The sequence below is a fragment of the Garra rufa genome, chromosome 8 (assembly GCF_049309525.1).
Source record: "Garra rufa chromosome 8, GarRuf1.0, whole genome shotgun sequence".
Taxonomy (NCBI): domain Eukaryota; kingdom Metazoa; phylum Chordata; class Actinopteri; order Cypriniformes; family Cyprinidae; genus Garra; species Garra rufa.
The window spans coordinates 23,765,795-23,781,723 of NC_133368.1; the positions used below are offsets into that span (position 1 = coordinate 23,765,795).

At 34.5% G+C, this 15,929-nt stretch overlaps 1 protein-coding gene across 1 annotated transcript in view; it reads right to left on the reverse strand.

The window, feature by feature from the left end:
• Positions 1-15,929, reverse strand: part of cntnap5a (contactin associated protein family member 5a) — a 31,021-nt gene that overhangs the window by 10,434 nt on the left and 4,658 nt on the right. Inside the window, exons 2-11 of the mRNA XM_073845057.1 lie at positions 15,164-15,230; positions 14,658-14,774; positions 14,084-14,203; positions 11,210-11,410; positions 8,065-8,221; positions 7,340-7,467; positions 7,013-7,183; positions 4,917-5,135; positions 4,533-4,772; positions 246-470 (exon numbers count right to left, since the gene is read on the reverse strand). Coding sequence (XP_073701158.1) covers positions 246-470; positions 4,533-4,772; positions 4,917-5,135; positions 7,013-7,183; positions 7,340-7,467; positions 8,065-8,221; positions 11,210-11,410; positions 14,084-14,203; positions 14,658-14,774; positions 15,164-15,230 — 1,645 coding nt within the window. The remainder of the gene's footprint in view (positions 1-245; positions 471-4,532; positions 4,773-4,916; positions 5,136-7,012; positions 7,184-7,339; positions 7,468-8,064; positions 8,222-11,209; positions 11,411-14,083; positions 14,204-14,657; positions 14,775-15,163; positions 15,231-15,929) is intronic.

A 15,929-nucleotide genomic window follows, 5' to 3' on the forward strand; every position in this document is an offset into this window, starting at 1 on the left:
AAGAACTAAATGAGCAGGATTAATCAATGGCCTCATGGCCTAAATCTAATTAGAGAAGAACACAATCAAAGAACTATAACTTTTTATGTTTCTTTACATTTAATCTTGCAGTACAGTATTCCGGATAATAGGGGATGTGAGTGATTAATTTAGCACTGCAATATCCCTATTATAGACATATAAACCTTTCATAAACTAATGTCATCCAGCATTGAGAATGATGTGCATTTGCACAGCCGTCTCACCGTTCCATGCTAAGATGACGGCCACATACTGCTGGCTGAGAGTGTTGACTGTGAGCAGCATGGCAGGACTCTGTGTGGTCTGGAAACTCAGTGCCATGTTGTCTCTGGTCTTGCTGTACTGAGAAGGGACAGACAGCACTGCGGCCGACCTGTTCTGTATGACAGAGAACGGCTCCTGAAAAATGTAGCTGACCGACGCTCCTCCTTCAAAGGACATGGACACCTCTGTGGACATAAAAAGACCAGATGGATATTGTCACTGGCTATAAATCTAATCGGAGTACACCTGATTTTCTCTGTGTTTTTTAAACACTTCGAACAGGGGGTATGTGACTATTGATAATGCATTAATTTATATTAATGGATTCTTACATTTTGTAAACAACAAAAACAATATAATCTCTACAAACAATTTCTCAACACTTAACAGCAGTTCCCTTTTTCAAAAGTCTTCATACAGTGAGCAAAACAGCTATCTATGTGGGCTAAACTGTGGATCATTCTTCATTGTTTTGGCACAAAATAACTTTAATGTTACAAGGTACATGAATTCTTTTCTCACTCAGACACAACCACCACTAAAATATGTACATGTACTGTATCTATAGGATGTTGCATGTTTTCACAACTGCTAAACTTAAGTTCAAAACCTAAACACCTAGACAGGTTTTAGTCCATCAATTTCATTCCCATCCACACAAAAGCACACAAACTTTAGAACAATTTGTGCTGTAATGTAAATATGAACCATGTAAAATATACTGAAGTGAATACAAAATAGTAGAGAGCTGTCATTCTTGTCTTGTAAAAATATTTTAGAAAAGAAAACATTGTAAAAGGCTACCTGTTGTTAGTTTTTTTAGGGCATTGTTTTATGAGTGACAAATTGAGTTCTTTTTTGTTTTGTTGCTGGTGTCAAAGAAGAATGACTTGATTAGAGACATACATGAAGTGTTTTGGTAGTTTTAGCACATTTTAAATGTGAATTGAACCACTGTGCCAAGCTGAAAGTTGATTAGAAGAGCTTCGAAAAAACTGAATTATTAAGAAATGTGCTAGTGATTGTAAAAATGGAAATAACAAACTCAGAACGTTGGCTCGATAAATCCTTGTGTGAAAAATTAAGCAATTTCACGGTAATTTTTATGATTTATGGATATACGGTTATTTTATCGATCATTTTCAAAACCACTTTGCCTACAATTTTCATTTTTATACCAGACATACAAACGTTTTCATACCTTGCAGAATCTGCAAAATGTTAATTATTTGACCAAAATAAGAAGGATCACATAAAATGGAGGTAACACTTTAGAATAGGTAACACTTATTCACTATTAACTACGACTTTTCCCTCAATACATTTCTAATTTGCTGCTTATTAATAGTTTATAAGGTAGTTGTTAAGTTTAGGTATTGGGTAGGATTAGGAATGTGAAATAAGGTCATGTACAACAAGGCATTAATATGTGCTTAATTAGTACTAATTAATAAGTAATATTCTAGTAATATGCATGCTAATAAACAACTAAGAGACCGTAAAATAAAGTGTTACCAGAATGGATGTTATTTTTTATTTAGTACTGACCTGAATAATATATTTCACATAAAAGAAATTTACATATAGTCCACAAGAGAAAATAATAATTACATTTATAAAAATGACCTTGTTCAAAAGTTTACATACACTTGATTCTTAATACTGTGTTGTTACCTGAATGATCCACAGCTGTTTTTTTTTTTCTTCTGTTTAGTGATAGCTGTTCATAAGTCCCTTGTTTGTCCTAAACAGTTAAACTGACCAGTGTTCCTCAGAAAAATCCTTCAGGTCCCACAAATGATTTGGTTTTTCAGCATCTTTGTGTATTTGAACCCTTTCCAACAATGACTGTATGATTTTGAGATTCATCTTTTGACACTGATGCAACTATTAAAGAAGGTTCAAATGCTTACTGATGCTTCAGAAGAAAGAATTGTGGGACCTGGAGGATTTTTTTTCTGATTTTCTGATTATCAGTCTACTTAATCTGTAATAATTGTATCGGCATCAGCCCTGAAAAACACATATCGATTGACCCCTAGTTTTGTTAGAAGTTTTCTCCTTTTTGCAGGCTGCATTGTAAAAAAACAACTCTGAATTTAATGGTAAAAAGCTGTAAAAATGCTACAGTAAAAACCTGTTAAATGGTTAACGGTAAGTTCCCCTACTATATACGGTGAAAAACATTATTGGACGTTGCATGTAATTTTACGGTAGTATAGACCTTTTTCCTGAGTAAACGATGAGTGCCGCCATTCCGAATTCTAACGTCAGATTGAATGCTTTTTTGTTCCGGTTTCCATAGGAACCCATTCAAATAGCGTCCAACTGTTTTTAATGTAGCTAACATCGGCTGCTTCGTGTCATCTACACACTCATGAAAGTGAGGCACTGACAAATGACGGTCATTGCGACATTGCCAAGTGATGGCGCTATGGAGCCATGTGCTTTTTAAAAACATTTGAATATGTTTAACATCAGTTTATTAGCTCGGAATATACCCTAATGTGACTAGAAACAATGCAGACCGGAAATGCAAAGCATTCTTTCAGTTAAGAGTCGGACTTACTTCCGTGTTCAGGAAAAAGGTCTATACCATTTTTGAAAAAGAATGTGACATGTACACTGAAAAAACTTAAATTGACATTCCAAGATCTCAAGATTCCAAGACATTTTTTAAATGTGATGCTTTTTTGTGTTTCTTCTTAGTTTTTTCTAATCAGTTTTGTACATTAGGGTTGTATCTAATGTTGTTAAATTAATGTTTATTGCATTATTCAAGTTTCATGTGTGTTACCATGATGGTTAGGTTAAGGTTAGAATTAGTTTTTAAAATGTAAATGTAAATTTAAGCTAAACTGTAAAACCTAAAACATTGCTACCATATTTTTTTTACGGTAAAATTCCAGCAACCACAGCTGCTGTTTTTTACAATAAATTTTAAGATTTTTTTTTTTACAGTGTGGACACCATTTGCAACCCATTTTGTTTCACAATGGGACACATTTTCAAGTGAAACAGGAGAAAGACAAACAGACAGACAGAGAGATAGAGAACATATGGAGAAAAAATGAGAAAGAACACACAGAGAGAATTAAAAATTGAGATATTAAACATTCCCAAAATCATAGTATGTCAATGACTACTGCAGGAAGAATTAGAACAGATACTTTGGCATTTATAATTATGTTTTCCTCTCTGTCTGTGCTTTAATAATGTGCATCATCACAATGGCAGGCCCTATTAGATACAGACTGTCAGACAGACAGACTGAGGCAAGAGAACAGAACAGTCAGATATCTCATCTCATCCTCAGTGCCTTTGATCAGCTCAGCTCATCAGATCAAACTAAAGAAAGGCAGCTTAACGCGCATCTGACTTTCTGATGTCTTCATGCATACAAATGTGTAGATTTTCCCTTCTTGTTTACAGGCAGATTATATAACACTGAAAAAAAAGGTCTGAGGTATGTTTTCAAGTATGTCTGCCAGTATGGAATAACTTTCATTAACAAGATGCTAGAGCATTCCACCCACACAAAGGAGGAGAGTGGCAAATTCAAACATAGCAAGGTTAGGACAAGTCGTAAATGCTTTGTTGTTCCGTTATAATGGAAGGGCAGCTTTTGTAAACTGGAGATGTAAAAAGTAGCTTTGTTTCAGGTTCTGTACATCAAGATGTTCAAAAATCCCACTCAACACATACGCCTCCGAGAATTCTGTGCCTTCAGTGCTCATACAGGCAACATCAAAGCTTTCCAATCCAGCATCAGAGAGCCTTTGATAGAGCAGAGTGATTCAAAGACTGGCAGTGCTTGCCCACTGACATATGGCTAAATTATTTTTACAGTACATTATGCAAAAATATAGACGTCACTAAGTCATCCATGAATTCATGTTACACATTACATGGCAGTTACATCATGTCTGAGACAAAGATGATGCTGTTGGAAGTATTCATTATTGCTTAATAACCGCAAAATTATTTTGTTTTAGATTTAGGGTTTTAATTGTTAGATTGCATCTGTTTATTAAAACTGAAATGCTTTTTACTTTGTAATTATTTATTTATTCTGTTTATTTGGTATCCATCTAGTCAAAGTAAAATGGATTCTCAAATTAAATATCTTAATAGTTTTTATGAATAGTGCTTTTGTATTCCTATTATTTATTTTCTATGTATTACTTGATTTAACAGTTATAAAAGGATTCTTTTACTGACATCACTAGGTAAATCTGGAATTTTACCTTCTGTGCAGGAGGGTCCACCATAAGCAGAGTTAGTGCAATCGCACATATAACCGCTGCTTTTCTCAATGCATTTCCCCCGATTGTGGCAGAGTCCGGCTGAGCTGCTACAGTGACCCGCACACCCTGCACTCACTCCTGGTGTTACTTTGGCCCGTTCCTCCAAGTCAAAATTCACACCATTCATGTTAAATGCTCGAATGCATCCAAGGAAACCTCTTTGTCTTGTGGTTGTGCCCCCTGAGAGACGAGAGAGCAATTAGAAAACTTTTCAGAGGCAGTTGCATGAAAAGATAGAATGGAAAATTACAACTGGATTGAATGAAGAGTAAGAAGCAAATACAACTTTCTCTCTGCAATGCACTACAAAAAGCTTTATTTTACCAACAAACAGCTGGCTTCCTAGCTGCAGGCGAAGGTGTCCATCAGGTGGGGTCTCTATGATCCGAAGGGGCAGCTGGTCGACCTGCAGGCATGCTTCTTTCACATTGCGCTCGGCTCGAACCCAATGCCACTGCCTGTCGTTCAGTGGCACAGGAGATTTGACGGTCAGGACTACTGGCCCGTCGCCCACATTAAAGGAGAAAGTCACAGCTGAGGGAGCTGGGTGAACAGAAACATGAGGAAAGCAGTCTGAACAAGTGAAAACTAACACTTCTAAAGCTGCTAGGATTAATGTTAAATCATAGATAAAAAGTGAACTTCATTTAGACATCTTTAAAGGTGATTTTCTCAATATTTTAATATTTTTGCACCCTCAGATTTCAGATTTTCAAATAGTTGTATCTCGGCCAAATCTTGACAAACCATATATCAAAGGAAAGCTTATTTATTTATAATGTATAAATCTCAGTTGACCCTTATGAATGGTTTTATGGTCCAGGGTCACATACACTCTTAAAAATAAAGGTGCTTCAAAATAATGCTGCCTTTTTGTCTGAATGGTTCCATAAAGAACCTTTAACATCTGAAGAACCTTACTGTTTCACAAACGGTTCTTCGTGGTGAAGGAAGGTTCTTCAGATTATGAAAAGGTAAGAAAGAGATGGTTCTTTAAAGAACCTTTGACTGAATGGTTCTTTGTGGAACCAAAAATGGTTTTTCTATGGCATCACAGTGAAGAACCTTTTAAAGCACCTTTATTTTTAAGAGTGTATGTTAGTTGCAATAGCTATAATGAACTAACAACATTAATTATCTTGGTTAATGTAGTTTATACAGCAAGTATGCATTCAATTGACAGTAAAAACATTAATAATATATAGTATGATACTATTTCAAATAAATGTTCTTTTAATTTTTCTTTTTGTATTAAATAATCCTGGAAATTTTGTACCAGGATTAAGCAGCTCAACTGTTTTTAATAAGAAATGTTTCTTATGCAGCAAATCAGCATATTAGAATGATTTCTGCAGAATAATGTGAGGCTGAAGACCGGAGTAATGACTGCTAAAAATTCAGCTTTGCCATCACAGGAATAAATTACATTTTAAAATACATTAAGATAGAAAAGAATTATTTACAAATGTCTTTTTGATCAAATAAATGCAGTCTTGATAGGCGTAAGAGACTTCTTTTAAACAGTGACCCTGGACCACAAGACCAGTTATAAGGGTCAGTTTTTCATTGACGTATGGTTTGATAGGACAATATTTGGCAGAGATACAACTATTTAAAAATCTTGAATCTGAGGGTGCAAAAAATCTGACTGGTTTTCTGGTCAAGGAGCACATATGTATCAATAAATGTTTAATATTTCAAGTTGTATAAAAGAATAATTATTTTATGTATTATGAACAAACATGAATTAACAACGAACAATAGTATATTGATAAATTAAAATTATACATTAAACTAAACATTTTTTCACAGTTAAAAGTTGTAAAATAAGTCCCCAGAGTGTGTATGTGAAGTTTTAGCTTTAAATACCTGACAGATTTTTTGAGCTTGTTAAAATTGTTACTTTTAGGGTATGAGCCAAAACATGCTGTTTTAGTTTATGTCCCTTTAAATGCAAATTAGCTGGTGCTCCCGGCCCCCTTTCCAGAAAAGGGTGGAGCTTCAAGAGCCGGCAAAAACAAAACAGGACAATCTCATGCATTGAAAATGTCAAACTTTCAGTAGCCGTGTTCAGCCTTATATGTTTGAACCAGAATAGGTTTAAAAGTCAGTCATGTGATTGTAATCTGCATAATAAATACCCGTTCATGAATTACACAGACAGGGAGCACGTCACAATAAAAAGAACAACATAGCTGGTCTTATGGTGCCATTGCGTGTTTTTAAGAAACTTTGTAAGCCCCATTTTTTATAAGCCTACGTTATAAACCCACACCAAACATTAAGGGATGATAAGTGTTATATTTTGTTAGTTTAATATGTTTAATCTGTTTTAACTTTGTGTTATATTGTGCAATTAGATTTCTAACTGAAACCTAAATCTGACATTGCCACATTCTTATAAATGTGCTGGGACTCACAGCTCAGTTCAACCCTGATAAAGTCTTGAATGCCCATGTTTTCCAGAAAGACCCCAGAGGGGGAAGCAGTCTTGAAGTAGAAGGAGACATCGAGGGAAAGCTCCACCTGGAGAGCCGGAAATTGCAGATATGAAGCCGCTTGGTAAAAAGATACAGCATTCCACAGGAACTCTAACAGAAGGGGAAGAAAGATAAATGTCATATATTTGACAGTTTACATACTTCTTTTATATACTGAATTATCTGCTATCTGCCTATTCTTTTTTCTATCACTCCTTCTCTCATCCCTGTCATGTATGACAACAGCAGAAGAGATCAGTCACGTACTGTCACCAGAGCACTGCAGGGGTCCCACGACATACATGGCTTCAGAGCCCAGTCTGTAAGTATCGCCAACCACAATCTCTCGCACTGGCAAGTGCTCTTTATATGAGAGAACGCCAGTGTCATTCTCCCTGTAAAAAAAAAGAAGAAGCACATATTCAAAACAGTCCTTAGATGTACCTAAGATGCTTAAAGCAACAAGACTAATAACTGCAGAAGATTCAATTTTGCCATCACATGAATTACATTTTATTTTATGTATAAATTACATTTTTAAATAGTGAAATATTTTAAAATATTACAGTTTTTGCTGTACTTTGGATAGAATAAATACAGGCTTTGTGAGCAGAAGAGACTTAAAAATACTACTGTCCAAAACCTGGTAGTGTATATTAAAACTTTAAAAATTATTTTAAATTGTAAATATATATACTATTTAGTGAATTATAAATGTAATAATATAGTAACCCTGCAATAAGTCCTCTTCTTTCAGAGTAATTAAAATGATGTGCTTTATCGGATTTTATGAAGCAGGTATAAATTATGTATAAAAGTGGTCTAGACTTATATAAAAGGTGTTTACTGCATTTCATCTGGTTTTGAGCCTTATCTGCGCACATAATTACGCAACTCATGTGCAATTATCAGTGAATGAAATCCAGCTTCAGAACAAGTAATGTCCATTTCAGTAATCTAACAGATGTCATGAGCTGCATTTGCCTTGTTACCATGACACTCTGTCTGCATCACAGTTGCAGAAGTAGTTCACGTCGGCACAGTTCTCTTCCAGACCGCAGGAGCACTGCTGCACCCCCGGCTGGAATCCACCCCAGTAGGTCCTCTTCTCTCCTCTGCGGTCCACCCACCAGGACAAAGGGGTGCCGTCTGCAACAACACCAAGCGTATTCAATCTTAAGCTTATCTTCATGTACGTGTAATAAAAAGAAGTACAGGAAAATGTGTATGAAAATGTAACACCAATAAGTAGTAACAACAATACTGAATTGGGCATTTATATGAATGTATCTCTGAGGGGAACTGTCTACGGAAAAAGTTTAGATGGTATTTTCTTACCATCTTACCTCTGTATAATGCATATTGATGTAGTACTTGTTTACAGCAGTAAAACTAAGGAAACGCTGTATCACTGCTGTTCCATAAGCGCCACCTGCTGCCAGAGAGTGGATTTGCGTTCTCATTCAGCCCGTCTGCTGTTTCCGTTTAGTGCAGATAAATTTTATGTAGCATAATTTCACAAAACTAAGGTCAGACCATTCTGTTTTTGCCTAAAATTTTGAAACTATACAATCTAATTTACATCAAAGTTTGTTTGGACCGTGATTAAAACGCAATGGTTCTGCAAGTATTTCATACATTCTGACTGATATACAGGCACAGTCCGGGGGGGAAAAACGTGATAAAATGTCAGAATCCTTAAAAAATATTTGGTCAAACAGCCCAGCACTAATATGGGGTATAGAGTCATAATTTCATACGCAGTTGACTAATAGTAAGCCTATGTGTACCTGTGTAGATCTATTTATTATTTACTGTTACAAAATGAAGTGTAGAAACAATTTTCACTCAGAAATTGCTAGTTAATTTAATTACTTAAAATTCTACATTGTATCACACTGAATTTATCATAAAACTCTGAACTAGGAAAACTGCACAAGATGTACACAAATTTTAAAGGACACACGTTTTTAATAGCGTAAACCACAGAACCAGTGATAATTTTGAAATTTGAAATCTAAAAGCTTTCCATTGATGTATTGTTTGTTCGGAGAGGACAATATTTGGCTGAGATACAACTATTTGGAATCTGGAATCTGAGGGTGCAAAAAAATCTAAATATTGAGAAAATTGCCTTTAAAGTTGTGCAAATGAAGTTCTTAGCAATGCATATTACTCATCAGAAATTAAGTTTGGATATATTTATGGCAGGAAAGTTACAAAATATCTTCATGGAACATAATCTGTACTTAAAATCCTAATGATTTTTGTCATAAATGAAAAATCGATAATTTTGACCGATACAATGTATTGTTGGCTATTGCTACAAATATACACATGCTACTTATGACTGGTTTTGTGGTCCATGGTTCACTTCTCTATGACTGTAATTACTTGATCAGTGATGACAGTGACTATGGGAAATATGATTTGTGTGAAAGAGAAGAATTTGCGCACTTGAGTATAGACCTGGGAGCACTGACAGATCTTTAAAATTGACAGCTTAATTTAGCACACTAAATCAAAACACTTGTGATAAGGTGTGTTAATAATGACTTCCAATAAATCTGCAATGCATATTAATGCCAAGAGGAATTTAATCTGGGCAATAATTATGGTTTCAGACTGGGACAACTGCCAGACTGAAAATAAAAACGTGGTTATTCTTTTATTCTCTGCTAGCTGATGAACTACAAGAAGTTTGCAACTCAAATTAAAATTACATTTAGCATTTCTCTTGTAAATTAGATCGAATCCTGTTTATTGTTTATAAAGACTTGCTTTCTGACTGTGAATGAATGAGTGACAGACATTACACTTTATGTGATGCCATGATAATTATTCACTCTCACCTCTAAATGGAAAGGAAAGCACTTTGTCAAACTAGACAACAGCCCTCAAAATAATTTAACATACTGCTCCGTGTTGATGAAAACAAACATGGAATTTTTAAGTCCTTAACATCTAATATTTATTTTTTTACTATTGCTATACTGTATGAATTTGGTGGGAAATATTTACATGTCATGTTTAAATCATATGTGACCCTGGACCACAAATCCAGTCTTAAGTAGCACAGGTATATTTGTAGCAATAGCCAAAAATACATAGTATGGGTCAAACTTAACAATTTTTTTTATGCCAAAAATCATTAGGATATTAAATAGAGATCATGTTCTATGAAGATATGTTGTAAATTTCCTACCATAAATATATCAAAACCTCATTTTTGATTAGTAATATGCATTGCAAAGAACTTCATTTGGACAACTTTAAAGGCGATTTTCTCAATATTTTGATTTTTGTTTTTGCACCCTCAGATTCCAGATTTTCAAATAGTTGTATCTCGGCCAACAAACCATACATCAATGGAAAGCTTATTTATTCAATTTTCAGATGATATTGCTAATGGACCCTTATTACATATAATTGTATGATTTGGTTTAATTCATATGTAAATAAGTGCCGAAGACATTTGCCTACTTCCCTGATTTATAACTAAGATATCACACTTTTAATAGCAAGAGGGACAGAGAAAGAAACTAGTGTTTCAAAAAGCAATAAAAATAATTATGCTATTCTTTCAAGCCAGCCGGACCAGAAGAGAGAGACAGAGAAAGGAAGAAAAACACATTTTTATGATACAATAGGTAGGGAATAATAATCTTGTTTATAGTCTGCAGTGACATGATATCTGCCTCAGGGGAACTGAGCTACATCAATTTTTCATAAACTGAGGAAAACTGCACATGCCTCCCTCCAAGAACTGCCAAAACTGAAAAATCAAAATCTCTCTCTCTTCCTTCCTGCAGACATGAACGACCATTATGACCTTTCTCACATACATTTGGTGAGATGCTAACGAAGTGAATCTTTTTGCATGACAAAATTATCTAGTAGCGCACAAAAGTGTCTGTCTTCATTTATTGTCATGATGCTTTGACAGACCAAAATGTCTGGTTATATTCTCATCACAAGGGACATGTCTGATTTAGGCTAAACTCTAAAGAAATAAAAAGAGGAAAGAAACATTTTTGCTATTAGTACCTGACAAAATCAGTCTACTATATCTAGCATGGATTGTTCTTTCAGCATTGATACACACCTAAACACTGAGAGACTAAGGCCAGTACTTACCCCAGGGGTTAAACAGCCGTGACCTTCTGCAGTGGTAGGCAATTCTCTGCTCACAGTGTTCTGACAGAACCACCAGGGCCTTCAGCTGTTCAGATGTGGCGCTATAATTAAACAATCCAACATGTGGCTTCTGCTGTGTAGAGCCTCGTACTCTGACTGCATTCGAGCTGTTGTGACGAACCACTGTCCACACTTTGCTCCCTAAAACATTTAATGCTCTGCATTAATTTACAACATTTAGGTATACGTAAAAGGCACAAAACAAATGAGTGCCTTTTTACCATAAAAAGGGAGATTTAATGGCTTTCCAAAAAATCCAGTGAGGTAACATTTCCAAGTATCATAAATTAAGGAATAAAATAAAATACAATAAAATAAAATACACATTTCCATTCTAAGAGGTAATAAGACATATGGGCAGACAGATGAAGTAAAATAAAGCACAGGGAGCTACATACCAAGACATTAATTTTCAATGAGAAAGAAAAAGAGATGACAGTGCCATGCCCTGGGCTGCCCTAGAGAATGCTGTCATCCAAGGTGACTGTCTATATTGTCTATGCAAGGATACTACAGCTTAAAGCATACAGTTTCACAATTCAATTTCAAATGTATTTGTAAACCATGCTGGCAAAATGAATCGGAATGCACACAGTCTAGTTTTGAGCTAGAGGGAAAAGAAGTGAAAGATGTCAGTTGTGATCGAATTTGGTCAAAGTTTTCACACAAATGTGTTTATTAAGCCCTCTTCTAGCATTCCCAATGCTCCAAATAGTAATTAAACATCTAAAATGATCTTTATTTGTACATTTTATGAGAGGAGTGCCTTTTTTATATATATATATATATATATAATATATTTTCAAACCCATGCTGATGACAACAAAACCATTGCGTTGACTGACATTTGCAAACGTGAGCATAAGACGTGCCTCTCAGAGAATGCTCCTTATAAAGTACATTATTGCGAAATATGTCTTGGCGAGATCCACACAAACATACAGTAATCTATTATGTTCTACATGAACATTCAGTTAATGGTTGGGGAAAAATCTGATGTGTAACATTATATTAGATCCATGCATAACAGTAGGTATTAATATAGATCTGTTTTAATGTTAGTAAAACATTAAAAGACAAGATGGAACCACTCCCTGCTCTTGATAAAACGACTGTTTATTTGCATCTTTGTTCTTATTAAAATTAGCTATATTGTGATTTTGCTTTGGAATCCTTAGAAAACTTTAACTCGATTTTTCTTAAAATTAACTATATTGCTATATCTATTGCCTTCAAACGGCTGTAGTCAGATTCCAACAAGTCGTAAATCATTTTGAAAGTTTTAATGGAATGTGAAAATAAAAAGAACTCATTTTTTAAAATTTGCTCATTCCAACTCATTTTGCCAGCATGGCGTCACATTTATTTTACGCACTGAAAAAGGCCTTTGGGCTAAAACGTTTGTGTTTTTTTCCTACTGGTGATCAATGTAAAATAAAACACTAAAAAGAGACTATTTTTGAAATTTTACTTTTTTTTTTTTATTTCCTAATAGTTCCTAATAGTTCTAGCCATTCAGTATTTTTACTATCCAAAATGAAAATATCAGAAATTAATCAGACTCACTGCTGATTCAAAATCACTTCTCAGATTTAAATATGTTTATTATTAACTGTAATACTGAATCATTAAATGGCTTTCAGTTTTACAACAGTCAATCATTCTTTGTGGGAACCATAAAAACAAAAATAAAAACAAAATCATTGGTGACTTCTCTTACAAAAAACACACTTGTTGTAATTCCCCTAATATAGCTCAATCCAAAATTAACGTTTAATAGCAAACACATTAAAGATTAGCAGATTGGCTGTCAATTAATGCCTCATTTCGTACTCGAGTTCTCAAGTTCAAGGCAGCAGTCAAAAACAGTGAATCTAATCAGAGTGCAGGCAAAAGTTAACTTCAAGAATGAACAATTTATATATATATATATTTATATACAGTCAAGCCCAAAATTATTCATACCTCTGGCAAATTCTGGCTTAAAGTTACTTTTATTCAACCAGCTAGTTCTTTTTTTTGACTGGAAATGACACAGGCTTCTCACAAAAGATAATAAGACGATGTACAAGTCTTATTGTCATTGTGGAAAAAAAATATTTCTCAGCTTTTATTTACATTTGAACAAAAAGTGGTATGTCCATAATTATTCATACCCTTTGCAAACTGTCACAGTCAATGGGAAAATCCAAAGTTCTATACCATTCCAAATAGTCCAAGCTGTTCTAAAGCATCCTAATTACCCTGATTCATTGGGAACAGCTGTTTTAATAAAAGTAACTTTAAGTCAGAATTTGCCAGGGGTATGAATAATTTCAGGCTTGACTGTACTGTATATAAAGAATATATATAAAAGGCCACAATACTGAAAATAAAAAATATACAATCTTTCAGACACATTTTATGTGCCATATTATACCCAAAAATTATTCATACAGTGGATTAGCAGTAAAACTGATAAAAAAATTGGGACCAAAAATTTGATTTGACACTTTTACCTGATCATGTTTTGTTACATACCTTTCTATCTAAGTTATCTGACATTATCAAGATGAATTTGTTCAGTTTAACTCTTGAGCTCTTGTCGTATTTTATTACCATTTTCTAAACTCTAGCAAATAAACTGTGATAATGTGAGAAAGGTTGAAGGTGTCTGAATAAATTTGGGTTTGACTGTATGTGTAACCCATTTTGATGTGTCTTAATTTAGACCCTGTTAATAATGACTTTTAAACTGAGTAAAACACATGGGAAAGATATAAGAGTTTGGTCAAACTGAACATTTGAGCTCGGGGCGGAAAAAAAATAACCAACCTGTAATATTACAGTAGACCTGAATAGGATCAAGAAGGCCACTTCCATCAAGATCTATAGAGAAATATCCTGAAGTGCTTCCAGCAAGCCTGTAGTGTTCACATGACGCTTCATAGACGGCTAAGAATAAAAACAGAGAATGCAAGATTTCATCAAAGTACCTCAAACATTTCATAAACAAGATCAAGCCATTGTTTGGATTTTCTGTATAAAACAGTGCTGTCTAGATGTCTGTACTTTTAACGGACTTGTATGTGAAGATAATGATGTTTGAGCAGAAAACACAGATCTGCAAATACAGGATCAAAGCTTTCTAAAAATTATTTGATAATACATACACTGTATGTCGTGACAGTTTTTGTATTGTGTGTAGTTTTTCAAAGTCTAAACTCAAATTCAAATAACCCTAAGGGAACTGTGACAGTGAAGTAAAGTAAATTCCCTGTTGTTACTATTTATTTTAAAACAGGTGATGCAAATAAAACCTCCCCTTGTGTTTACAATACAATACATCTGACATAATAAATACACAGTAAGTGTGTTTGAAATGTAGGAATCCATTGCGCAGACCTACAGTTATGGCACGTAGCTCCACTGTATCCTGTACCGGTGCAATCACAGGAGAAAGAAGACCATGTCTGGGAACACCGGCTGCCATGCTCACAGAAATTATACAGACACCTGTCACATAAAAAGAGATAAACATTTAGTTCAGATATACAGTAAAAAAATGAGAACAAACCAAGTGTGACCAAGGATTACAATGCAGTTTGACACAGAATATAAGCAGTCAGCATTTTTTTTTTAACAGGCTCATTTTGAAAGAAAAGCCCTCAGATGACAGAGAACCGACTACATGTCCATCTCAAGTCAAAATCAATTTTCCAAGACTGAATGAGTATGTCAGCATACAATTAAGCTGTCTGTTGCCAGCATTGAAATAGACCTTAATGTGGCCTCACTACTCAGACGGCATCAAACAGTCTGTTAAATCAAGAGAATAGTTGAGCTTTTGACAGAATATTTTATATCAAGTGCAGCTGGATCTAATTTAGAAAGGGTAAAATTAATATGTGAATTTGTGTGAGGGGGAGAATCGGAGACGGGACTGATTTGACTGTCGCTTTGCCTGCAGAAAATTAATTTCCTTTTCAAGAATTTATTTGCTTTTCTATGAAAAGCACAAAGTCATGATGGTTCATAATCTTTAACAAAGGGAACCTTGTACAAATGAAAGAACAAAATAAACTAAACTAAAGCTAAAAGCTTACGTAAAAGAGGTGTTCAGTGTAGTGCTGGATAACAAGAAATGTCATCTTAACCCTGGATAGACTACTGAAGAAATAATATTCATGAATATTAATATTTTTTTTCTGAAATGAATTGCAACTAATCTTAAATCCACCTAACATTAAAGTTTTTAAATATACTTTTATATTACAATAACTTCACATTCAATCTTCAAATTAATGTAGAAACAACATAAAGACAACAGTCAAGCCCGAAATTATTCATACCCCTGGCAAATTCTGACTTAAAGTTACTTTTATTCAACCAGCAAGGAAATGACACAGACTTCTCCTAAAAGATAATAAGACGATGTACAAGAGGCATCATTGTGGAAAACAAATATTTCTCAGCTTTTATTTACATTTGAACAAAAAGTGGCATGTTAAAAATTATTCATACCCTTTGCAAACTGTCACAGTCTATGGGAAAATCCAAAGTTCTATACCATTCCAAATAGTCCAAGCTGTTCTAAAGCATCCTAATTATCCTGATTCATTGGGAACAGCTGTTTTAATCAACTCAACAGGTGAAAAACAGAAGCTTTCTGCTGTTGGTT